Below are 27,781 nucleotides of genomic sequence, written 5' to 3'. Positions count from 1 at the left end.
GGCATTATTTACCAGCGACTGTTTTAAATAGATTGCATTCCATTGCGTATTTAGTAGGCTAACACTGAGTAATTAGTTGTACTGACACGAGTTCCTATATCAAACAGGTTCATAATTGTCGAGTGAACTAGTAAAATTTAATGTGGATCATTTATTTAGGTAACCACAGTAAGATTCAGATGAGGAGCTCGTGGCTCATAACAGTCGTACGGATCGATCTTGTCATAGCCAGTCCCCCCATGTTTACAGCGGGGCCCAGTAGGGCCAAGGCCTGCCGGGGCTGCGGGTTGTTCGAAAGAGATACCGCGGCCCTGGTACGTAAAAGGCCTATGACGGAACACGACGGTAAGAGTCTGACACTCCCTCACCGCTGCTAACCGTCAGCGGGAGGGGTAATTTGATGATTTTTGACGTCCTTAAAAAAAAAAGTCCCCCCGTGTTTCGGAAGGCACGTTAATCTGGTAGATTTCGACAGTCATTTGAACATTTTTGGCAGTCGCTTGGGGGCTGGGGGCTACGTACTCAGAAGCCAGAAAGTTATTTGTCTGGGTAACGGGGTTGAGGAGGTCAGTTAAGCTGTGATGTAGCTGCTGTTGTTTGTGTGTTCGAAGTCAAGCCTAAGCCTTCATAAGGAAAGCATACCACTTCCTGGCAGTCGGGTAAAAATACAGCTTCTGTCTTACTGATTTAAAAGGATCTCAGAGTTTCAATTCAAAAGATTAGAATACGCAACCAATGCGGCAATTATTCCATCATTAATAAATAAGTAAATGTTAAACCACAACTGCCATAAAGTAAAACCAGTACCTCCCAGGAAACCAGGGGTTTTCACTGCATGTCTGTAGAAAGGAAAGTGTGTAAAAATTGATTTATTTGCCCAAGAACACTGCGGTTAATTGAATACGCATATTCATAAACTGTACCTGTCTTACAAGTGTCGTGACTTATCCGTTAGGTACGTGTTGGAAATTCTGCAATCAATTGGGATATAAATTAAATAAATAATAAATACATTTGATAGGATAGTCTACCAGAAAACCTAACGAAAGGCATCAATAAAATAATTCTTATTGACCTCTTCAACAGCTTACAACTTTCAAAGTACGTAATAAACTCGGACATTGATAGCTACCACATAAAATACAAATCAACAACGGTATGCGAACGGCATTTACTAAAGAACTTCCGATAGGACAAATTGCTAACACCATAAATCTATGTGGCAATAATTTTCACCCACCGGCCGCAGTAACCCGCAAACCATCGCAGATTGAATTTAATGTCCTCGATATTATGTGTCTTGGGACAATTTAAGAGGCATTAGTACACCCTACAGCGATTCACTTATACATGTTTATGAATAAAACAACCAATTTGTATAACTTCGTGCACCCGGCTGCTGCAGCCATAACGGCACGACCGGGGGAAATACGGTTATCTTAAAAGGATAGCCCCAATTTCTTGAAATTGTCAAACCAATACCTTGTTCGCCGCTGCGCGCTCCGCTCCGCACATAAAAGGGAGTTTATAGCGGATTTATAGAGTGATAAATTGTGTTCTGATAGTATAATTGTGGAGTACGGCCACCGATTCCTAAATCAATGCACAATACAAATGAATGTGCCTCCATTCCATACAATAGTCACGGTAGCGATGCTGACCCCGATCACGACAATGCAACTCCGAAACTTACATCACAGTCCCAGTAATTACGCCTACTTTGACAACTAATCGCATCTTTTTCATTGTTTCAGAAGGATCTCTCGGACGATTGCGTGTTCACGGAACATATAGAGGAGAACAACTACAACACATACTCGCGGTTACGCAACGGGAAGAAAACTTTCTTGGCGCTAGACAACAGGGGGAGAGCGCGACGGACGCAGATCCCCATGAGTCGGCCGCTGGGCAACCTGTCGCCCTACGCGCTCACGCTGACACGGCGCTGGGACGGGCCCAAGCAGTCGCACTGCCCGCCGCGGCGGCATCGCGGCAGGCTGAAGCGGCCCCCGCCGCGGCATCGGAACTGCCACATACGCCTTCAGAAAGCCAATCTGAGGCATAAGAGGAAGCACAAGAAGGCTAACAATCCCAAGAAAAAGCAGCGGCATCCGAAAACGAGGAGAAAACATGAGAACGGGACGACGACCACGACCGAGGTGACGTGGGACGAGTCGACGATGTCGACCATGTCTACGACGGACGTCGAGTTTTTTCGGTCGGCGACCGCGCAGGAGGCGGTCGGTCGCGCGTGAGTCGGGCGCTGGTCGCGGTCGGGGCAGCCGTCGCGCTCGCACACTAGCACCGTTCCACACTTACACGTGCAAGAATCTCTTTATCATTCCTATTTAGTGCCGTTCCCGTTCATATACGGAACGGCTCGTCAAATATTTACGACAAAGTAGCATTGCTCTCTTACGAATGGGGCTCCAATTTGACTGTCAAGTTGAACCCCGTGACGCGTTCATAACGAATGTTTGTCGAAACTTGTACTTCGTTTTTCCTTTACTAGTAGTACGTACGGAACATAATACTCAATGTTGAGTGAGGCGGTGTTGCCGTTAAAGTCGATACATGTTAACAATAAAACGAATGATATTATTCTACCAAAGCTACTGAAATTATCTATCTCAATTTATATTCCTAGTTCGCTTTAAAACGTAGGTTTATCGGCAAGATTCCAGTTGTTAGTTACTGTTACTCATCAAGAAATTAACGTAGATGATAAATTAACTTTATTCGATAATGACTAGAACATTGATTGTTTTTAACGTCGAGATTATCGTTTGGTAAGGTGGAACTGTGTTAGGAGAAGGCAAAAGATTCCTGTCAATTAAAATTTAGCCTAAATACTAATCGTTTCGGAATCACTCTCTCGAGCGTGCGTCGCTTCATTCAGCTCCTCATCATCAATGTTCATTTCTAATATTTCTTCAACTGGTGTATCTAAAAAGCTATTAAGTAGCATTCATGTAATATGTTTCATTAATTAAGCTTAAGTTATTCGTTAATGGATTTGATCGGAGTCCAATCCGTTCCGTTACAAACACAACATATAAACTGACCAGATATCTTAAATGCTCGTAATTTTCCACATTTACAAAGTGCTCTAAGAGCTACGGTATTCAAATAAAGAAATTAACGCTCCATTCCTTTTTATGCATGAATCTAAAACGCGACTTTAACGTACTTGATCACCTAAAATTAAACCATCGTAGACCACCATCACAATTTGCATCCAAATGCTTCAATAACACGAAGAGAAGAAATTCCGAAACGTTTTTGTACTTAGATACGTGTGTTGAGGTGTAATTTCATAAGAAATTGACTGAAAATTGGACTGAGTAATGTAGTTTATGTTGGTTTCGGCCTAGGCTATGATAGGATAACGTAGTGCGGCGGACGGCATGCTTCTGTATTAATTTGTAAGTTATATTCGAGCGTCGGACGCGAGCGGCCGTGTATAATGACTCCGAAATTATAATCGACGGGGATAGAGTTCCCACGCGTGCCGGTGGCTTGGCGACACTCGACATCCCCCGCGCCGTCACGACTAAACCAGTTCGAACGACTAAATATCAAAAAAGGCTATAAAATTATAATTGCGCAAGGCACGCCTCTAGTACAGGCCCGCTCGCTTCGACTCGTCCAAAAATGTAGTGATAAACATTAACGACGACGAAGTGACTATTAGTAAGTAGTTCTAAAACGTGTATCTAATTTGTAAATTTATTTATTTTCCATAGAGAAAGTGGTATTTTGTTAACGTTTTAGTTGATGTTTTTTATTCTCTCGTCCCCTTTAGTTCCAACCGACTGTAGGTGTGTAGGACGTCATACGCTTGTACTTTTAGTGAGCCTATATTATTTGTATTATATTTTTAAGTCCGTTCGGTAACAATATGTGCTCTGTATGCAGTTTTGTATAGTGTGTAATGGATGCATTTGCAAATATTGTGATTGAATGGATTTTACACGATTACATTCTCTTTAGTGATGTCCCTCGCATTCTGAATATGTGCGCAGATTTGTAGCAGGTGTATCTTGAACTTTGTCAGCGAACATTTTTTATACTAGCACCATATTATTTTGTATGTAATCGTTACATCCCTAGAGGCAAAGGTTACTATGTAAAGGAACATATGTTCATGAATTATGGAAAACAGGTGTCCCACTTTCAGTTTTAGATTATAATTAGTGTTGTATATATTTTGAATTTCTCTTGAATTCCACGCCGCGATAAGATCGATTGAACAGGTTCGTGGTAGCGTGGAACGGCTCTAAGATTCAGAGTACCTAAAGAAGTAAAATTTAAATGTAGGTAAACTTTTCTGGTATAATCGATGTTCGCTGATCAACATTTTCAGGAGTTTTTTGTGAATATATGCAGCAAGCTTTATGAATGTACCTACGTATGTTATACGAATGATATTTTGAATTTATTTATATATATGTATAATATTTTAGGTATCACATGAAAGCGACATGGAATACGTACATAACGAAGCATTTACTCATCTTATAAACATTTTATATAAAATAATCACGATCGTACCGATTCCTTGTCGTTTTCGTATAAGTCAATAAATTATTCGATTCTCGGATTCGTTATACTTGACTCGTTATTGTAAATGAATACCAATCGATCTTTATGTTAGTGTAGAAGCAGTATTTCGGTATTGTAAAAATGGTTCTCCGTTACAGTATCTAGTTTTTGTAGTTTTATAATTTGAATAGAGATTGTAAGAAACTTCAGCAGATGCCAATTGGTTTTATTTTGTTCTCCTATACGTAAATACAAACTGACAGGTCTTACAGGCGCCGTTTTGACAAACTCTGCCTCGCTGTCCACTGTTAAAAAAAATTAAGTCCAATGACAGTTCTTTTTTTTAAAGTACCAGCCATGTAAATGGTCATATTCAGTCTACTAAGTAATAAAATAGAAATAAATATAATTTATCAGTCTGCTATATAAAATTATGCGAGAATTCGTGAGTTTGCATAACAATGTGCCGATGATGGTGTAAAAATATGAGTGTTATGTTAATTTAATGCCCATGTGCCATAATACTGCCCTCTGGGTTAGCCTACCGATTCAATATTCACTGTTAATTTTCACGAAGTTGCTATACTCAAGTACATAATGTCAATATTGTTAAGAAATAAGGGGATTAGCCACTTCACGGCCAATAACGGACAATATATAAATTGTAGATAAAATAATTATAAATTTCTTCTCTGATCGTGGTGTAAATACCCCTTGTTTCTCGAAAATTATATATAAGTATGTCAAGAGGAGTCAAACAGTATTACTTACTTAATTAATTTCGATACCTTTTTACAATAATTAATACATACTTTTAAAATGTTCGTGTTTGCTTAGTGCATTTATACATGTACAATTAAAAATTAATTCTGAATAATTTAAAACTTTTTGAATGTAAACAAAATAAAAATAAAATATCTTTAGATGTTTATTCTAAAGTAGAATTTTAAAATTTTACCTATTTACCTACTTAGTGCTACCAAAAGAAAGATTGATCGAAACTTTTAGACAATAACTTTTTACAGCCTCTTATACCGACGAATAAATAAAAATGATTCTATAATCTCTGAGTTTTCTTTACCCAATGTGTGTTTAGAATGTCCTTCCTGAGTCTGAGTGTCCTCACAACAGAAACCGAGGAGTTTTAAAGCAAGAGTGAACTAGGCTGTAGGTAGTTCAGGGCAAAACGTGCTCCATCTTTAAGCACATCCTTGCTTGCTAGATTTAAAAATAAAATGATCAAAAGCTTTTGCAATTTTGATCAAGCATTGGCTGAACCGATTTAAATGAAAGGTAAGTATGTACCTAGGTACATACACAGATAATTGAGAACCAAGACAGAACTGGGGCTACTTTTTACCCTAATTCGGGAAGTAGTTCCCTCGGAATGCTGGTAAAACTGCGGGGAACAGCTAGTATAGTACAAATAACACAAAACTCTCTATAGTAGGAACGAGTATCGAATAATCTTTTGATTACTCAGCTGTAGACCAATTCGATTATTCATTTGTGTGGAAAATACAGGTAAACTGGGGCCCGATTCTCCTGAGTTCATAATGCCAAAATCGAATAGAAATCGAATCGCAATAGCAGTTTTATCGTGCATTCTGCTACTAATATAAGACCAATCGTATTCCAACGACATTCGATTGGTTTGCGATTGGTCTGCTATTTTGGTTATTTTGGTCTATACGGTAGTTTGCTCTACAATCATATTGCAATAGTTAATCATTTGCAGACAAAATGATTCATTATTGAATGACAGAAAAGGATAAAAACGTTTATTTCAAAGAAAAAATAGCGAAATGCCACATACGTTTCAATCGTATAATCGAGTCGGGATTGGATCGCAGTCGAACGTGAATCGTATGTTGCTTAAGTAAAATTAGGAGAATCGGGCCCCTGGTGGGATTCATTCGATTGTTTGCACATTTCAATATGAAGTGTCCCAATCTTGTTAGGTACCTAGGTATACCTACCTGTTTATTTACATACTTTATTAAGAAGAAGAGGGACCTGAATCATAGTACCTAATTCTAAGTTTATTAAGCGTGCTATCATATTTTAACCGACTTCCAAAAAGAGCTTCTACATTCGACCATTCTTTTTCGTCCGCACGCAAAGGATACGACGTAACCCTATTACTGAGACTTCGCTGTCCGTCTGTCACCAGTAGGGCTGCCATCTCGAATTTCACCAAACCCGGACAAACATTAAAAAAACCCGGACATTTGGCGTAAATCGCATTTTTTCCCCGAAGGAGTACGATTTTTTTAAACAAAATAATACCTAATTTGTAATCCATTTACTATTAACACATACTTAAATCCAATGAGGTGCTTCCTTACATGAAAAGTGTCCGGGTTTTCCCCGGACACTTCTTGAAACCCCGCCCGGACGGCCCCCGGACGGCCTCCAAACGAGGACAAATCCGGGGAAACCCGGACGGATGGCAGCCCTAGTCACCAGGGGCTCGATTCTGCTCATTTTCGTAGTTAAGTTTCGATTAGTAAAGCGACATACCTATGATTCACATTCGACTGAGATCAATCGACACACATTAACATTAGCAGAATTGAGCCCCAGGCTGCATCGCATGAACCATGATAGACAGCTGAAATTTTCACAGATGATACTCGTATCTTTCTATTGCCGCTACAACAACAAATACTGAAAACTTAGCCGGTAACGGTAGATAGGTGCTTACGTAAGTATACGGTACTTACAGTAAATTGCTGTATTATTATACCACCACGAATGACAAGATCACACCTCATAAGTATTTAATCTACTATTAACACAGGTAAAACATAAAAAAAAACTTCTTATTTTGAATTTTCCTCTTTCCTTTGAAGCCAGTTATTTCTGCGAAGTTGTCAGGGCTGGTCGACAGTATTTCTATTTCTATTCACGAAGATCGGAAACTAAAGCAGTGTAAAATATTTGTCGTTTCGAAAACTTAAACATTAATTTCGACCGCTTCCTTACATCTTCGGTAGTATAGTGGTAAGTATCCCCGCCTGTCACGCGGGAGACCGGGGTTCGATTCCCCGCCGGAGAGGAATCTTTTTGTACTTTTTGAGAGTATTTTCCTGTATTTTTATTACCTACGCCTGCAACATTTTATATTTGTTTTGTACAAAAATTACAGTATATATTTTTAAAACGTTTTTGTCAATATTATTTAGTACCCATTTTTACGAGCCCATATTTGTGATGGTATAGACTTTGAAGCGAATATGAAACGGAAATCAATAATGCTGCTTTTAGTTTTCCCTGACATTCTTTTCATACTTTTTATTATGAGTAGGTATGATCGATCCAGAACTTTGAGTGAGGATATAGAATGTAGACTGTAGTCTCATCATCACTGCTAACCGTAGGCCTCTGTACATAAAATTCGTACTGCAATCAGCGATTTGGGAAAGAGCAGTATTTAATTGAGCAGTGTGACTCCCCATTAATTTAAACACATTTATATTTTTATTTATCAAAAAAGATCCCATAACAAATGAATGAAATACTATGGATCTTGTCAATGGAACGCGCCAGCCATTGATCGTTCTCGCTTCCATTTTTACGAAGTTGGCAGCACTACGATTCTGACGCAAAGTCGTCCAATAAGCATACGTCTGAAAGAGAAAGGTATAGCATCTATGTCTTAAGTGTAAAAGAGAAAAATCATCACGTGTACGAGCTACCAGTTTAATGTAACAAGAATGAAGCTCATAAACTTTGAGCGATAAGACTGATTTTCGTGTGGCAGAAGTGCTTTAGATATTTGTCAGCCTTATCAAATGGCGCTGCGGCTAAATCGAATGAAGGTCGCTCACTCGCTCGCTTAGTTGCTCGATGTTTCATTCGGATCGCCATTTTGTAGAAGTGTTCCTACTCGTGATACTTTTGATTCGATACACACCTTTAATCGTTTTCGATTCAATAACCATCGGATTTTAGGCGGCAAATTGACTATCAATCTAGTATCGATACAAAATGAAGAAATGTTCTTCGGTTGTGTGGAGGTTTTTTGAACGCATCGAAGAAAACAAGAGATGCGTTGCAGTGTTGTGCAAATTATGTGAATCTCAATATAAATACTTTGGAAATACGACAAATCTTAGGGCCCACCTGATAAATAAACATCCTATTCAGTGGGAACTGTCGCAGAATGGAACTTTGGACGAATCCCATTTCAGAATTGAAGATGATGATACAAATCCATCATCTACGCCTAAACGAAAAAAGTACACACCGAGGCCTCGCAAAGACCAAAACGTACGTTATTCAGTATCAGTTAATAAAGAAGAGTCAGCCGGAATGGGTGCTATGCCTAAAATCGAAATACAACGGGTACCTACATTGTTATAATTAGGTTATAGTTTTCTTATCAGTTATTGTTGATGATACCGAGTCCGCTATCGAGTAGCGGTCATCTGTTGAAAATGTTGATAAAATTGAATTCAAGTAATCGAATCGAGAAGTTCGATCGATAAGACATAATGACGTAACTGATAATCGATACTCGTCTGTTGTTTTTGTTGTTATTTCGTTGTGATTGTCGTGCATGCGCTTTTTAAACGAATTATTTATGTTTCACAATAATTGAAAGATAATAAGTGTTCGCAAACAACAGTTAAACAGGTATCGTGGCAGCAATATTGTAAAATTGACATGATTCGATCATATTTACGATGTTTGTAGGTTAGAGTCGTGTTTACTTAGTTAGGGCTACCAGCAATCAGAAAACTCTTGTGTTTCCACCAATTATAACACAACACGACACTGTTACGTGTTGATTTCATTGGTTGTTCTGTGTTAAAACAATTGCGCCTTTTGTGTTTGTCACAGTGACAATCATGTAGGTTATGTTTCACCTTGGAAAGAGATGTTTTCCTATAGTTTTGATTTATGATAGTTTATAGATGCAAATCTAAACGCCTAACATTTTCCCGTAGGTACCTAGCTAACCACAGATTAGGCGTTTTAGCGATATTGACCCATTTTTATATGATTTATTTTGCCTTCAATAATAATTTACATAAACAATTTGATGTCTCTGATATTTAGTTGTTCCCTCCATTAATTTATATTCTACTTTCAGGTCGACATATTAGAAAACACAGATTCTGATGTTGACCAAGAAGGTAACGAGGCAACAATAAACCTCGTCCAACAAATGCATGCGGCAGCCTCTGATGAAGAGTGGTTAGAAGAGGACCCTTACCAAATCACACATATAGAGACCTACGAGCCTAAACGCAAGAAAATGAAGTACAGGAAGATAAAGCGTGAAGTTGCTTCCCCAACTGGCTTACCCGGGTTCTATGTAGCACCAAAAGCAGAAAAGACTGTTATATTTGACGACTCACACAAAAAAGATGAATACTCGATATTCGGAGAGTATGTTGCTAACAAACTCAGGAAGTTTAAGTCACCACGAACTAGGGGGAACTTACAACAGTTGATCACAACGATTTTATGGCAGGCGGAGTATGGTTTGTATGATGACGCTGAGGCTGTTAAGAGAGTACTCATGTACTCTATCCAGGCTCCCGAGCCTGAACCAGCCTTAAATGTGGACATGCAATCACAATTACAAACAGTCCAGGTGCAGGCAGAAGAAGTTATAGAGCATAGTGAAGATCCTATCCAAAGCAATGAGGATGATTTAGGAGTTATGACTTAAGTATTATTTAAAGTAGGTTAATTTACGGTTACATATTATAATAAAGCTTTTCAGTCATTATTTTTTTGTAAAGTTTATTTTGTCCTTCAATATGGTAAACAGTTACATGGCAGAGGTTATATTATCTATGCATATTATAGAGGTAAAGTAGAAAAGTTTATTTTGTTGACGATGACAACCAGTTCATGTTCATCATCTGCCTAGCCTTGCATTATATGGAGTAACTGCCTATCTGACCTCAACCCAGTTACTCGGGAAACAATTTAACCACAACCCTTTCTAAGTCTTGTCAGATACTTCTCCTGTCTGACAAAGATGTTCAAATGACGGCTGGGATTTTAACATCCCTTATGCTACATGGAGTAACACATTCTCATAGACTCATGAACAGATCAACTGCAGAGCGATGCTTCCTTGACCCTACGATTGATCAACGAGTACGGCTGTAACTTGCCGTAAGCCTTCAGCTTCACTACCTACCTATGTACAGCGTGTCACATTATTATTATATCGGGTTCGATTCCCGTACGCGGCAACGGAAGTAACTAATAGTTTTAGGCATAAATATAGCCTGTAATCACAAAAGATTAGGTCTGCATTGGTGGCAGGCATGAGTGAGTATACATGTTACGGGCATTACCTATTAATAATGGCCGGTCTGTATTCATATAATATCCGACTCAATTCGGCAATTTGATTAAAACAGCATGACTCACTTTCCCCGACCATTATGAATAATGCCCATCCTTTCTTGGGCAAAGTAATAAAATAGGTGAACAACTGTAGTGTTTTCTTTTTCTCACTCAGAAATTTCTTACAATTAAAATGCAATCCGATATATTGGTAAAGTTTATAGAATTGAACATTTCAAATGTAAGAACTTTCGGATTTTAAGTTCCAGTTGAAGCATTTCCCTAGCGCTGGCAAGCCTGTACTATCTAAGACGTTTTGAAATAAGGTGGTTTCTGGTTTGTATAAAAAAAAAAAACACAATCGCATCTTTTACAAACTCCTGTAAAAGAAATCATTATCAGTGCGATGACTTCGTGTGAGAACAAAAATAGCCCGGAATTGTTTCTTTACGAATTTTCACGTGATTTAGAACGCGTAGGCTTGGTCACGTATTGAGTTAATGAAGCTATTTAATGCGTTTTATTTGCGCCAGGCGTCGGTACCAGTGTACCTAACTGGATTTGTTTTAAAGGAGTATTACCTAATTCCATGAAAGGTTCAACTCTCCAACATCACGTTGCAGACCCATTTTGGTTGTTTGGGTGCGACTTGCGAGAATCAAACTTGCAAATTATCTAGCACGACCCTGGTAAAAATGAAGGGAGTCGGTCCGTTGATGGGTGCCCATCTGTCATAACGTGCAGGAACAAGTAAATTACTGTTGTGGGCGTACCCACAGTACCAACTACGGTAAATCCTTAATTCATCATTGGATCAATTATTTCGGTAGTCGTTAAAGGTAGGGAAGTCAGAAAAGACATCTGTTGCGTTAAGTTGCGTAGGCATCGCGGTTAAGGACGTGAAGTATTAATAGGCCAGATGCTGTCCATCTCATTTCGTGTAAGTAAAACACTGGTCTTACTTGACTGACAGCGTCTGGTTAGACTGGAACTTGACCTCAGCACAATTGGAAAAACTAGATACATGATGATATGCGCTAAACCATCACACAAAAATCGTTGAAATCTCAGCTCATTACCCATTAAGTATCTACACAGATAATATAGTTATCGGCACGGATATTGAGCTCTGACCTTCACCTGCGCAGAAGCGATTTATTGGTTTATTGCCTTATGTGTACAGTGCGCAAAGCGATTTCCACTCTTCCGCCGAGAGCCCAATATCCGTGCCGGTAACTATACCGAAAGATGGTCAAAGATACACCACAGTTTAATACCATTTAAATCGCAATAGGACCAACATTACGACTCATAACACTCATTGACGAACCAAGCAGAATCGCAGGTCAACTGCAGTTCGGTCCTCTAATTAACGATAAGGATCTCCTTAAATTGGACCCTCATAGTTCATGGTCTTAATGACTAGGCTCTTTGTAAATTGCATAGACCAGAGTGCGAATGACGTTACAGATAATAAATAGATGGTGTGAAGAATTTGGGTCGGCTGTTCAACTCCAACCAGGATGCAACTTAATTGTGATACTAAATGATGGAATGGCGGTGGACTGGTAAGGTAATTTAGATGCGAATGTTTTACAGCTGTTAAACAATACTAATTGTGAAGTTTATGGACCATATGGCTTAGCTAGTTGGTAGGATCCAGTGTCCCTAACTAATGGACTTTAATTTGAGAGTCATTGTGGTACTGAGGTTTTTCTGTCTGCTGACCATTGTATCAATGCGCTTCTGCAGTAAAATCATAATGGGGACATGTAATGTAGACCCAGTGCATGCTGCTTGATATTAAGGTACTGGGTAGCCAGCTCTCGACATTCTAGGTAGGTTTGCTTCCTTTGCTGCTGACTAAAAGTCAATTTGCAGCTCAGCTCTTTATTTTTGTTGAGTATTTTACAGTACCTACCTACTTATTACATAATTCGAATACATTTAAAACTTTCCGTGCTTACACGTAGGTAGGAGGTAGTATTTATTGAAAACTAGGCAAGTATTGCAATAAAGTTAGCTTAGCGAATTTACACTATACCACAGTTTTCCGAACCTGCGAAAAATGCGATTAATTTTGCACTGCCATTCCGTATCAGTATAGCCCTTAAGTCGTAAGCCATAAAGTTCTATTTCAGCAACTTTTCCTTATCAATCTTGGAGAACATGTGCGCATGCGTAATAATAAGCTTACTCTTTCAGGTACTATCTCCATCTCTTTCGCACACGTCAATCCCCCGTTCTACCAACATGGCCACGCTAAGCCGTACTTCGACAAAATTATTAAGAAAAATACAGTTTTCGCCTGTTTTTACGCGTAATTTTAGCAATGTGAAAAGTGATAACTCATTGAAAAAGGTCTTGACGACCTGTGTGTGTGTCGTAGGCGGTGGCGTGGCGTTTTATGCCGTAAATAAATATGGGAGGAAGAACACCGTTTACGCTCTCAAGGCGAAGGTTAGTCGTATTTTGCATTATTGCACCTTTATTTCTGCACGAATAGATCCGCAGCAATGTCTAATGATTCATTTTACCCTTTGTCTCATAGGCTGTAGTTCTATAAAGGTTAGTTTATGTCATATTTTTTACTATCATCGCATAATCGGGAAGTTGTTTATAAATAGCACCGAAATTTGACATTAGATCGAACGTTCCGAAATACGTAATCGGAGGAATCAAGTTTAACAAGTTTTTGGCAACAAGTTTTCGTACCAAAATATTTGCATAATTATTTACCTTTCGTTTCATAAAATTCTGTAATATTGATGATATTTTGATCTCAGGAGGAAAAGCTTGGTCGGTCTCCGTTTTATTGATAAATGGGCTATCTAACACTGAAATAATTTTTCAAATTGGATCACTGGTTCGAGTGGGAGAGAGATTAGCGCGTTTAAGCAAACAAATAAACTCTTCAGATTTATAAAGTATAGATTTATAGGTAAGTAGTATAGATTTTGCATGAGCATCAAGAGCAGACAGTTTTTATTTACATAAGGACAACTTTATCCAGAAAAAATATTAGTAGTTTGTGGCGTCACGTCACACACAACTGATATTATATAGCATAAAACCCCTCCACACCACACCGCACAGATGATAAATAAATTCCTAATTCAAAATTCCCAAGTTCCGATATTAATGGTATCGATTAATATCGAGCATCAGCATGAGAACTCGGTAGGCGAGTTTGAAGTTATTTTTTAGTTAGTTTAACACGTGTTTAACGAGATAATGAGTTCCTGGGGTGGTGGTGAATGGTTAATAAGACAGGAGAATAATTGCTGCCATCGTTTAAGGGTTCCCGATTTAAGTGTATTAGTGATGTGCTTTGAAGTTATCGAGTTCATTTTCGAGTTTGTCCCCTCTGCTTTTCATTTTAAATTTAAAGGATAATTAGATAATTAGGTTAACTTAGCTGTAAGAAAATTATCAGTTACGAAGCTTTCTCTAAAGTTAAAATCAGATAAAAATATCAGCAACTTTGAAAACGTTAGGCACTGAAATACAAAGTTACATACCAGTTTTGCCATTCCGTAGATTTTGTAATAATCCTGTTCAACTACACGAGACGTAATATCCTTATTGTGGATAATAACAAATAGCAACACGTTGGCTTGCTATCATCTCCATTTGAAATAAGTTATTCTGATAAATCTATATCTTAAGTTCTTTGTGAGTCTTTAAGATATGTTGTATTGGATATCGGACATAAGACACGACAGTATTTTCCGTACAAGAAACATGTATATGCTTAGAGAATCTAACCTACTGGATACACCATTTTGCCCAAAATAAATACGAAATTATTTTGTGCCATTGCCGTATCTTCGTTCTGTCAAAGGAACAAGGCTGCCTGGCATACTCGTATGCATACGTGTGCGTCAAAATGCTGTTTAACTGCGAATTATCAACATTGACCGATTGTTTTTCGATTAGAATAAATGTTTCTTTCTTTTTTCTTTCAAAATTCAATCTAAAATCGCAAAACAACCGATGGATCGGTTATAAAGGTAATTCCCAGTAAATTGGCAAAAGTTTTCCCTAAGAGATTTGTGTTCATGGCGCCTCCGGTCATTAAATGCTCTCTAAGTCTATATGAGAAAATATCGTGTCTGCTTATTAATCTAAATCATATAATTTATTTTATAAATGTTCCTGTTGGAGTGTTTATGATTATTTTATGGTTAGTTAAGAAACGAGGCTAAGGTTTTAAGATAGAGGTGGCTATAAAATACCGTATGAATTACTTACCTTGTTCGTTGGATTATTACAGGCTGTTAGTATATCTACATGGTGGTCTTGATAGCTAAAGCAAGCAATAAAATAATATCTTCTTAATCTTCCACTAGCTTCCGACCGCGGTTTCACCCGCGCGCCGAAAGAACTATTTCCCACTCATTGATAAAAAGCCTGTGCCTACGATGTTCTTATAAATTTGACACATTGCTTCCAAGATTCAACAAAACCCAGTCTGTAGTTTGTGCGTGAAAGAGGACCAAACCCTATTAATACAAACTTTCGAGTTTACACCTAGCATTACTAGGATATTATTTATATTTACTGGGTAACAATATAGTCTAAATTATAATGGCAGACGCAGTAATATTACCATTTAATTGGGTTACAGACACCGCCCTACAAAACATAAATATTCCGCTAAACGCCACTTTCTCGTCTGATATAGCATCAATTAACCCTTACATGTAACACTTGACATATAACCTGAATAAAACAAAATAAGCTTTTACAAATATCGTGTATAGATAGCGCTAATTCAGGCCTTAAAACAGCTATACTCAACCTTTTTTTCAAGGGGGTCGCAAACACCACAGTTTATAGTTTCACAAGTCGTAAGAAAGTATAGTGTGGAAGATTTAAATAATTAAAAATAATAAATTAGCGACTATTATTAGGAACATAGTTTAGGAAAAAGGAGAGTATACCTGGGCCATAAATTGTAGGTATGTGAAGATGACTGTGCCCTACAGTCGGACCAAAAAAAGTGTGTTAAAACTCTTCAGCTTTACAATTAGCGACTATTTAAATGTCTTTATTCCTGTAAGAAGTATCTATTCCTACTCTTAATTTGCCAAAGCACTGCGTAACAACTTTTCCATGATTAAGTAGTACGAGCGGAAATTAAAACTGCAAGTCGAGTCACATGTTGAGAATAGCTGCCTCAACTATCCCGCCCTAACACCACTTAGCCTACATATGAGCGACCAAATACTTTATAAACACTAGCTGATAATACCATAATGTACGCTTCGAAAGCCGATTAGCGATCGAGTGATCAACACGAGAATCGTGGAGGTAGCCTCCTTGCCTTGTTTCCACAGGTATTATAGTATGGAAATGGGTTTTGTTACTTGCTACTTGAGATGGGAATGTTAATCTTGAACATCTTTGATAACCTACTTAATTGGTGTAATAGATGTTTTGCTGAATACTAAAGTATACAACGCCAGCGACATTTCTTCGCCAGTGGAGTTAAATAACTCCTCTCAGCAGAGAAAAAGTATCCATCAAAAAACACAAAAAACGTACTAGCAGTGATAACTATAGCTTAAGGTAGATTGATGCTCATTTGACTACCAGTGCAATTTTTCCTAATCCTAATGCAATTTTCCATCAGCATTTCGTTCAAGATTAACTTGATGGTCACCTGAAAAAACTAGTTATTTAGAAAAAATGTGATAAATAAAAAAAATAAGTTATATTCACCACAAACACCCGATATTTTGTTTAACAATGAGTGACACAGTTAAATATAAAGGCCATATTAATCGGATCAATCGTTTCGCTGTTCCAATCATGCGCAAGCGACGGTATCTAGATCGCACTCGTCGACTGGGATGGCAGGACTTTTTGCATTGCTGTAGTCCTGGTATGATGGGTGTAGTTAAATCATGAAATTAATTTATTATTGGTATTTGGCAAAAAGAAGCATTGGAATATGTGAGGTGGAAAGACTCCTACTATGGCTTCAATATGAATGGTGTAAGCTTCGCAGCTGTCACCGTATCGCTCGTTGTTTTCAGTGTTCAGCTATTATCAATTCTTCAATCCAGGGTTCTGTAACAATTCTGTAGCGAAAGGGCAGCTTATCTGAATATAATACAGGATAATTATCTCAATTTGTACACAGCTTTTTTGTGTACAGCTTTGTCTGAAAGCAAAATAGGAAGTTTCATTATAATAACTTAACAATGTGAAAATAGTGAAACAGACTCAATGCTATAGTTCCCCAAGCTCAATGGTATAGCCATGTGAATCGACATGGCGACACAAAATTCACTGGCAGAATGGTTAGTCCATATTTTTTTTTTTTTTTTACCAGCTTAAATCAGCATATAAATAGATGAAAAAGAAGATCATGAGTATAATGCTAAAGTAATTATGAGACGAGTTGTCGTACTATTGTGTCAACATGCCCATAGCGGTGGCTTTTATCCGCAAATCCTGTCATTATCCGTGCGCAAACGCAGATTACCGCAGTGATGTACGGACTATAATTAACGTCGATAAACGGCTTAAGTTGTCGATTAAGAGAAAGTGTGTCAATTTCGGTCGTTTTTGAATAAATCTTTTGAAGATTAATGCTTTTGTTGTCTGCTGGAGACTACACAATGGACAGTGTTGCTTAAACATTGCCATATTGTTGTGAATAATTATATAAAATTATCGACTGCTGAAACAAAGTACATTTTCGACTATGGATACCTGCTCTTTGGAAAGCCAAAAATAATACATTTTTGAACCTATATCCCACTTTAGCTATGAGACGAAGGAAAGGTTTCAAATATAAAGCTTATGATTTTGTCATCTTTTTCTCCAAAAACAATTTGGTTCAAAGTCGGCAACCGCTTCATCTTTTCATTTAATTAACTTTAAAATTAGCAAGTTATCGTGCAAAAAAATACGACTGTTAAGGTCGACAAATCCCATCCCTTCACTAAAGTCAGGTAATAAGAGACTTGGTTTAAGCAAATCCTTTGCATCGTCGCCGCTTCAGATGCACTCATACGCACCTCATAATGTGACAGGCGTGGCTTAAATACTGCGTTTATTTCATCTTATTGGCACTTAATGACCGAACGCCGTTGGGATGCATTTGTGTTGCGAAGATTTTTGAAACGATATCTTGGTGTAGTTATTGCGATTTGCAACGCGATTGAAGTTTTGGGATGTTTTCGAATTCTTGCAAATACTTGATATAATGATTTTTTTTGAAATGATATTATTGTATTCAAGTCACACGTTGAATAGAAAAGGGGGCAAACTGATGTTGTTGGAAAGGATTTACTATATTTCATAAGGAAAACCACAACTTATATTAGGCATTGTTGTAGTGGTGGTCCTGTAAGGTGATCCTTTCGTTAGAAAACAAGAGGAAAAGCCCCGCTGGACATATAAATGCATTTCCCGATAATAGCACTACCTGGTAAAAAGTTGATGTTATACATCATGAGCTGTCTACAGGAAAGTCTTCGAATATTTGTCACTCTAATAAATAATTCAGTTGGGGTCCTTCTGCGGTGACCTAACCTAACCTAGATCAGTCTGATCGGCGTACAAATTCATTGAAGGGGCTAAAACAATAGGTACAGTCAACTTCAGGTCAGTGGTAACAGTTTTATAGGAAAATAGTACTTATGACGATTAAGTTAAGGTGCATGACAGTTACCACTGACGTGCAGTCTACCTTGTTGCGGCGCCGATTCATGATTCACGATCGAGTGTATACTCCAGGATTTCCTATTAAAACAAAAAGTGGCAAAAATGGTAATTTTTAGCATTGTTCTATTGTCTCTTAAATGATTTGTGGGCAACAGTAATGAGGTTATTTTTGATTTTGGCGTTTTGATAGAAAATCTTTGTGTGGCGCTTGCATTCAGTTTTGCATATCAGTATCACGGAACATATAAACAAATACAAAATATAAAATCTTTATTTATGTTTTAAAAGTTGAATATAAGTTGGTGATAGGAGGCTCCTATAAAGAATAAAGAGTATAGAACAAAAACTATATTTCGATGACTCATTTTTTGTTTTAATTATTTCGAAGAGAGCCTTGCAAATTCCTTACTGTGTCATCAAATGATTCAATCAAAGCTATGATCGCATCTGATAGCAGTCACGTACGCGATACCAATTCATGTCCCGTCACGGAACAACTATCGTCACCAGCCCAACAATGTCACTCTGTGGTCTAATTTCAATCGCTTTCGTTTAATCAACACTTAACATTTCTATAACGCATGACCACAGGCAAGAAAAGGCAATGGGATTGTCCAATTCTTTATATCCTAGATGCGTCATCTGCCATAACTTGGAGCATTTTCGTCACGTACTTGTCTTGAATTAATATTATAGGCCTATTAGTTAGGCATGAAGTGAAACTATTCAGTCATGAGTCAGCTGAGGGAAATAGCTTGGATTCGTGGGCGATGGTTTATTAACTTATCACCAGGCGTTATTACAATGTTTCCTAATAGATTACCAACCTACGTGAAGTCTTACTTCAATGTCTCCTGGCTAATCAGGACCCTTAGGCGTTACAATATCGGATCGCCTGGGATTATAGCTAGAAGTAATAATTATGGACCAAATAACCGAAGTGGTAATTGCGGTAAGAAACAAGTAAATTAGACAGCACAGAGGGATAAATAATAGCAAAGGTTGTTTAATTTAAACATAATCAGTAAAGCGCTTATTTCCGGAAAAATAAATACAGTTAAATCATTATAATAAAGCGGAGTTACTGTTACAGAAATACATCATTTCGATTGTTGAGATGCATGAACCTTTCAGATCCTGCTTATTGCAGAACCTCTAGCCAGATACTGTTACTAAACTCCTACAATCTGAAAAACCTTACCTAAAAAAACTAATGAACAATATCAAGGATCAGAAAACTCTTCAGTTTATACGACTATCTCAAACATAATGAAAAAAATCAATGACATTCACTGTAGTACAAACACCGCACCTACAAAGCGATCTAGCGAAATTGTATACATGACAGTTATTTTTTTTGTTTTCTATGAGAAAGTTGTACATCAAACGTTTTGTTTTGTAGCAGACGAGACCCATGTTTCTCAGTCGACTACTTTTTTCTTGTCGAAGTAACACAATCCACTGTGTCGCACTAAACTGTCCGGGGTTCTTACTATTGGTTGCTTTGAGTTATTGACTCTGTGCTGTTGCTTGTTTGGATCCGAGTTTTATTTGTAACTGTGGTTATACATAGGTTTTTTTCTTGCTTGTTGTACCACAGTGAAAATATTTTTATCGTAACTATTGCTTCTAAATCTAGAATCTTTGTTTAACTGCTGTTTACATCAGAAAATTCAGCAACTGCAATTTCTGTATCCAAACGAAAAGTCTGAAGAAAGTTTTAGTTTTTATTAATTCTTTTTGATGTTTACCTCCTAATAAAATTCTTATTTTTCCATTCATCCATCACAGTCCAACCTGATATTAAAACTAGTCAATTGTAACAAATTCTCGAAAACTTATCACGCATCGTTTCTCACGGCTGCCATCAATTAATCAGACAGCAAGCGGGAACAAATGGTAGGGCCCCGGCGCGCTCGTAACAAAACACTTGAATGGCGCGCGATAATATCAAACTCACGATTAAAAGTAAATCAGTCGATGCTATTCAACGGTTTAGCCCTAAATTGTAGCAACCCCCTATAAACGGGACCATATTATTGTCCAATGGCCATTAAGTAAAGGGTGTTTCTTAGAAAAGACCACCTGCATCGCTATTGATCCAGTTCCTAATATTGGTCAGTCTTTCAAACGGTTTTTTTTGTCAACCTCTATGAACGTTGTCTAGTGATATAATGAGATAATTTGTTGTCAAATCTTTTTGTAACTTTGTTAGCTGCGTGTAAATAATGAACTTGGATTAAGGATATTTATGGAGGAGGTAAATTCTTGCGACGCTATGGAAGTCAGAAAGGAGTGTGATAAATAAGAAGTAGTTGGCGCCTTTTTTCTTATTTAAAATATCAGACATTTTAAAACTAAATTCATGGGAAATATCAAAGCAGTTATTTCAATATTGTCATAATACTTAATGAATAGAAGCTATTGAATTAGTTGAGAGAGCAGTCAGTCACACATAAGGCCTAACTGAAAACAATGGCGGTCAAGTGGCAAAAAATCCAAATGAATTTCTTATAGCACTCGAACCACTACATATCAATATTTGAGACAGCTACTCTATAGAAGTCATAAATACAAAAGAACCGCACAAGAGCTATAAAACTTGATTGAATCATGATTAGTAATGAACAGCTTCATTATTGCTAATTAAAAATAACTGTTGGGCCAATGAATGTTATGATATTGCGTAATTTATACATAGAAGTCTTGCGATCGGTCAGTCCACATACCGATAGAGGCAAAGTATCTAGTATAAGAGGTTTCAGCCCCGACCCATCTCTTTTGAATTCAGGACACGTTTACGCCTATTTTTCCCTATCACAGTACCTTCATGGACGGTTTACTTATGTGTTAGTGCTTATGTGTTCACGGTTTTGGTCCAATGCCCAAAAATTCTTTGCCAAACCCAGGAATTGGGTCCAATACCTCATACTTCACAGTAGCACTTGTGTCTAATAGATCAAAACAGTCTTCACAACATGCTACCATTTCTCTAAAATATTGCCACTGGACCGGAACTCTCCCGGAACTATTTAAAATAAAGCTGGTAACAAATTTGTTGAAAGTGCTAGAACGCATTGACAAGTCGTTTACGAATGTTGAGACATTATTCCGTTTTAACGAGATGTGGGTAGGTATTGTAAGTAAGAGGCTGATCTTATGGTCAGACGGGAAAATGCTCGATTGTATGTTGATGCTGCTTGTGTTAACACCGATTTCTTGCCTCGTAAATTCACCGTGACACCTGTTGACGCTGATTAAGACGGTGTTATTGTGAAACTTGTGCTTTCTTCCGAGTAACTTGTTGTGGCAAAGATCTTAATTCAATGGAACTCTATTGGAGATAGCAGCATGGAAGATCACAACCAGTTGTGTTGTGCGCATTCTTCAATCACTAGAATTACATTAGTTCGAAAGCTCTCATTTTACTTCTTTTACCTCAGCTTTAGCTCCCAATATCAACAATACTCCGAAAATCTGTCCCTAATCTTTTCATTAATCTATCGTGAGACTAATAAACAAACGTTCTCCCCTACATATTTGGTTCCCCATCAGTGACAGCGTCTCCGCTAATTTAGCCTTCATTTTGCAGACGATTAGAGGTCCGGGTTGACTGTAATTGATTGTTTCTCTGCACGTCTGCTTCTGAGGGTCCCCTTAGCTGTCTCGATGTCGTTAATTATTTACCTATCTGTTGAACTTTGGGGAGGTTGTATTGTTGTTTGGAACATTCTAGAGCTGTGCTTAAGTAGTGTTAGGAGAGTTCTCGTTATTTGTTTTGAGTAAGAGATGATGTTACCAAGAGGAACCCACGAAAACGGTCTATTTTACGCTGCCAAGATTCAAGCATTGAAAAAAATACAATAATGTTTTTGTTTTAGTTTCCGTTCAGCGAAAGCTCGTGCAATTAGAATAACGTACGACAATTTTAGCAAAGCTGATCCAAGAATGCATTTTGGCATCGACACCGAACGAACGCGGTCACGTATTCAGAAAAAGTCTGAAAATAGTTTCGGTACAAAATCCCCATTACCGGAAATAGCGTACGACATAAATCGCAAGGGGCCATGATCCCCTAGAAATGTCACTGACAAACAAAACGTTAACTTAATCCCCTCCTTTTGGAATTTTTCAATCAACCACAAACATGTGACTTCATAATTCGTTTCACAGTGGGACTGCTTGAGAACCCTGTTGATAAAGATCTTTCTATCCCAAACTCAACCTTATTTCTTCTTGTCTTGAGTTGAAAGTGTGATGGGGATGTAGCGGAAGGTGGAAAAAAAGTGAAATGGCGCGTACAATAGGTTATGGCGGTCATTGAAACAAATCTGTTAGGGGCGTTGTCGAGGGTAAACACATCCTTAACAAGGTTTGAAGAGTTAAGAAGGATGGATATGAATGATAAGGAGAACCTTGTACTTATTGTTTTGATGATTAACATTCTCAACATGGCATTTAAGGTTTAACTGAAGACGTTGCAAAGAATATAGCATAATAAATCTACAAGTATTGAAATTATATTTAATTTTATGGCGCTAATTATAGTTTTCCCGTTAGAACCGGTGAATTCCGGAAGCTGTTGTATTGGTCAAATCTGAGGTTAAATCAGATAATAATTTATGTTACGTACGTACGTACTAAACGTTAATTAAGACTTCTTTATAACTGATAAATGAATTGGTTCATACATATTCTTTATCTACTAAACCATCGATACTTCCTTCCCGTTTGATATCTAAATAAGCAGTTCGTGTTGGACTCTTCAATTCCGTTCTTAAATTGGTAGTTTTGTTTGTTCCAAATTCTCCAAATAGATCTAAATAAAGTTGTTTGTTTAATTTAGAAGCAGATTCGCTCTTCCGTGTTCTATCGTTTCCGACATTGAGCACGTTTTTTATTTTACTGAAGTTCCAACAGAAATTGTATCTAACCAAAAGTTTCGAGTTTATAAATAAGCTGGCGAAGAAAATTCGAACTTCATAGCATCTATTGATAGACTCTATAACGTTACTATGTGTGTATTCCTTTTCTTGTAATATCCTTTGCCAGTAGGAGGTAGTTGCCACAACTTAAACCAGAATTACAACCGTTCGGTCATTTTCTGATTTGAAAATATTACCGTGTGACAGTTCTCACACATTCATAAGCATCGCCAGATCAGTTCATACATCGATACTTCAAATTTAAAACACATTGACCTGCGCCCGAGCAGCCACACGCATTGTTCCCAGATAAACATCTTGTTCGTCAATCACTACCACGACCTACCCTCATAAAAGGACTAAAATAACGCCAGGTAATATGTGCTCTATGCCTTTTTCGGTAAAGGTAAAATTCATATGACCACACAATATAATTTATGGCTATTAGTGGTAAAATAATGGCAATTACTTAACCAAAAGCAGGATACGGGACCTTGAAAGAATAATGTCGTCCTTACAAAGTAGAACGCAGTAAAAAGACCACACAAATTAGGTAAGGACAAGAAGCGCTAACGAATGGTCAAAACAAATCATTTGAAGATTCGGTTACTAAACCGGAAAGATCGGCTCCCATACCGACGGACAATGTTGCTCCAACATTTGCCAAAGATAAGACAATGCTCATTCTTCAACCTCTTTGAAAGGTTAGGAAAGAGTTTTGAGCGCTATTAGCCGCAAAATAAAGTTTGTTAAGGAATAAAGGCTGATTTATATAGAGCGAGCCGACTCAGTCTGAGACGATGTGACTAATAAATCTCAATCAAGATCAGAGATACGATATGATTGGTCGCTCGTCTGTCGGCGGGAGATGCCGATGATAGCTTACATAACTAGATTTGCGGTGGTAATGAACCTGTCCTTTTATTTTAGAATTAGCCCTTTGAAGAAGATTTGAAAGTGTTTTGTAATGCCTTGTCTATAGTGCAGTACATATCTGCATTGTTTGGTTCAACAATCGCTGTGATCATTTCTTCTGTAGTAAAATGATATTTAGGAAGACTGCCATGTTTGAAATGTTAGTCCAATTAAAATCTTTTTGTGCTAATGCATCTTTGATTCAACTTTATGTACTACTGTCGTCGGCGCGGTTGTCATACCACAATTATTTTTAGTTATTTTTTGTGTCCTATGAATTAATGAAATAAATGGACTATGTCAAAAGCTTGTTAGCTTGTCAACTGAGACAAATTGGACATTGACGAGAAGTTTTAACAAGAAGCAAGATTAGTCACGATGAATACCTATTTGTGTACGTAGTTTCAAAGAAACTAGATATTTAGCCTTTCCTGGTTCAAGTGACACCGCTTTATAATCGTTTTAGTTGACAGTAGGACTTAATATGATCAGTAGCAAAGCGCCCCAAGCTCGTCTATATTCTGTCATACTTATTTTAAGCCTGTTAACATTTTAGCCTGTTAATACATTACACTAAACAAATAAGTTACGGAAAAACTTAAAAAGAACATACTCTATGTGTACTTTATGAAATCTAGTTATTTTTGGCAACTATAGTTGGTGGTTCTACCATTGAAGTCTATTAACCAACATTAATTTGACCCTTAGGTTATGGAGGCTTATAGCTGAAGAGTTAGAAGTTTATATGATAAAACGCATAGATACTATTTCTATAGTAAACGAAGCTTTAGTATTAGAATCATATCCTATCATACGCTTGCAATCTCAGAGTCGGGAGCCTAGTCGGCTAGTCTTGATACTTTAGATCTTGATACCCGTTGCTTATCTTTGTTTTTTCCTAGTAAACCCTTTCTTTGTCCTTATCTGCAGAGATTTGCTCTCGTCTTTCGCTTTTAGAAATAAGTTTACTAGCCTCGTGTATCTTTGGTTATGTCTTAGCTTTCTGGTAAGCTTTCTGTTGAATATTTACTATGTTTCCTATCAAATTGTTAAAAGTCAGTTTTGATTATGTCTTCCTTAAAAAGTTAACAGTTATAATTAAAATCTGTAGTCCTAGCTTTTGACAGAATTAATAAGAAATTGAATTTTGAGAAACTCGTAAATGATCCTACATTTTGGTCTAATGACACATTGAAACTCTCTTCATATACATCGATGACACAATTCAGACTATCCTACACATCGGTACCGCCATCTCAAACACAGACACTTAATTACTATAATTCCTAAGCTTTATCTGCTGCGAAGTTAATCCGTGAAACACCGCCCATCATTGTCTGCTGCAAGTGTTTCACGCTAAACCATCTGATATAATCGTGATTCAATTTGCATACAGTTAGTTCTGTCTGGCGGTTAATGTGAGCGACAGTTAAACACGTGCTCCGAGCTGTTCTTATTCGAAACGAGCTTTTAGTTTATTGGCTTTTGATTGAAGGTTGGTTTTTGGATTTTGTGAATGCAGTAGTTTTTGATTTGAGAAAAGTGAATATGTTGCGACAGCTTTAAGTTTTCATTTTTTATTTTGAAAGTTGTCTTTGTTTCAGGTAAGCAGAATTTAAGTGACGTTATGACATCCAAGATTAAGAAGACTTTAGAGTAAGGTAACAAATATTTAGTATAAAACTTATAACATCAATGATATTTCCACTGATGCAACTTTTGCATAATCTCCGCTTAATTTGTGTCACTTCATGAGTTACACAAAGTTTTTGGCTTTGAAAATGACAGAACCACCTTACCTCACGATACACGAAATCCAACCATTGATTTTCGACTTACGAGCCAACATCTCCACATTCACATGCCTGATAAGTATAAAAGGACCAAAAACTAGAGCTTGACAATGCAGCCTTACAAATGATGTATTGGTCGATAGGATCGATATTTGTGGTATAAATCACAGTATAAATCACTATGCTTCTACAGTAATGCAGCTTCCTTATCAGTGTTATCATGCTTTGTCCGTTTATAATTTATTTTAGGGCGTCAATACGAAGGACTAACGATTTTGGGATCTTAGAATGGACATTTCTTATTCTTCCAGAGCAGATTTCAAATTGTCGAAAGATTATTTTAAGTTCACTACGATGTTTAGTTGTGGTGATGGTCCAGAGGTCATAAGTTCTGTGCGAGCTAGCAAGAAACAATGGAAAATCAAAATATGTACTTCTTTACATTGTTTGAACACCGCTGTTCATGACGTATACCTACATATTGATCCATCATAATTACATTACATATTTAAACAGTATCTTCATGATTTCAAAGCCCATATTATAATAACTTAACTCTTCCATATTTAGAAATCTATGTGTTAAAGATGTAAGATGGTCTTAACGTAGCTATACAATAATCATGGCCATTAAATATTCCCGCTTATATTTTGACTTCCTACTCTCGGGATAAAAGCCGATTTTCCCCAGTCAATCTCCCTAACTGTTATATAACAAGGCTTTATGCGATTACTACGGATCTCCAAACAAGCCGACATGCAGAGCCATCAACGTGTCGCTTTTATATTAATTATGAAGCTCCATTTTCACGGTTTACTTCTAACGGAATTAACAGGAACAAACTGTATTAGGTATTAATACGGGAGCTTTAATATTCAACAGACACAAGTAGGTAAATAGGCAAACACGAAAGGTATTACATGCATAAAACCATTGATTTCAATCATAACAAAAATAAACTTTGGAACATAAAACTGATACATCAAAGTTATAAAGGGGTCGTTCCAAACCAAAAAATGGTCCTCTTACCTTAAAACATTACCTACCTCATAGTATAAAGAATGCCGCACACAACCAGACATAATACAGTCTCATCGAATGAGCTTGAACTTGGCCAACTGATCGAATTAAATCATCGCTTTAAACCGGTCGTCTTCTGAATGGCCTGATTTTGCGGACTTATGTGCACGCTATGCTGGATTTATAGGCTCAAGAGGAGAATTTAGACTCTGGACGGTTACAAGTCAAGTAGTTTTAATAGAAGACGGTTAGTTAATGTGTTAAGCTTAGCGGTTCGACGTGATTGGACGCGAATGGTGGCCGTTTTACGTATTTAGTTTTTAGTGCCGGATTTATTTTATGTGCTGTAATGAAGATATTTATGCTTATTGAACATGGGGTGGAAGTTAGGTTTAAGTCTTCAGTGACTTTCTCTGAGAGTTTGTAGGTTCTGTTAGCAAACATAAGTGGAAATAAATAAATCAACGAACATACTACATAATTTAACATACATACTTTATGACTGCTGCCATAAAACAACAAGATATCAAGAACTTAATCATGAAGCAATCAAAATAAACTGCGCAAATTGAAGCTTTAAAA

General features: G+C 37.4%; 3 protein-coding genes and 1 non-coding gene across 7 annotated transcripts in view; all 4 read left to right on the top strand.

The window, feature by feature from the left end:
• The window catches only part of LOC124640574 (fibroblast growth factor 22), a 181,174-nt gene extending 175,566 nt beyond the window's left edge, over window positions 1–5,608 (top strand). The window contains exon 5 of one of the 2 annotated variants that reach the window (XM_047178393.1): window positions 1,758–5,608. In XM_047178393.1, the coding sequence (XP_047034349.1) occupies window positions 1,758–2,255 (498 nt within the window). In that variant the 3' untranslated portion in view covers window positions 2,256–5,608. Of the gene's footprint in view, window positions 1–1,754 lie in introns of both variants that reach the window. The other variant, XM_047178392.1, reaches the window with a different exon arrangement.
• A 1,926-nt stretch (window positions 5,609–7,534) lies between these two features.
• Trnad-guc lies at window positions 7,535–7,606 on the top strand. Its single transcript has one exon. It is a non-coding gene; the product is annotated as a tRNA-Asp (tRNA).
• A 772-nt stretch (window positions 7,607–8,378) lies between these two features.
• LOC124640932 lies at window positions 8,379–10,291 on the top strand. 2 transcript variants are annotated; one of them, XM_047178895.1, is made up of 2 exons: window positions 8,379–8,895; window positions 9,647–10,291. In XM_047178895.1, exons 1-2 carry the CDS (start codon window positions 8,539–8,541, stop codon window positions 10,229–10,231), a joined length of 942 nt encoding a protein of 313 aa, XP_047034851.1. In that variant the 5' UTR covers window positions 8,379–8,538; the 3' UTR covers window positions 10,232–10,291. The 2 variants fall into 2 exon arrangements, with proteins under 2 accessions (XP_047034851.1, XP_047034852.1); XM_047178896.1 differs by having other exon boundaries at window positions 8,381–8,820.
• Window positions 10,292–13,101: 2,810 nt separating this feature from the next.
• LOC124640822 (calcium uptake protein 3, mitochondrial) overlaps window positions 13,102–27,781 on the top strand; it is an 82,711-nt gene continuing 68,031 nt past the window's right edge. For both annotated transcript variants that reach the window (XM_047178757.1, XM_047178756.1), the window contains exon 1: window positions 13,102–13,323. In XM_047178757.1, the coding sequence (XP_047034713.1) occupies window positions 13,117–13,323 (207 nt within the window). In that variant the 5' untranslated portion in view covers window positions 13,102–13,116. The remainder of the gene's footprint in view (window positions 13,324–27,781) is intronic.

This window comes from Helicoverpa zea, chromosome 21 (genome assembly GCF_022581195.2).
Source record: "Helicoverpa zea isolate HzStark_Cry1AcR chromosome 21, ilHelZeax1.1, whole genome shotgun sequence".
Taxonomy (NCBI): domain Eukaryota; kingdom Metazoa; phylum Arthropoda; class Insecta; order Lepidoptera; family Noctuidae; genus Helicoverpa; species Helicoverpa zea.
This window is presented reverse-complemented; position numbering and strand designations above follow the sequence as displayed.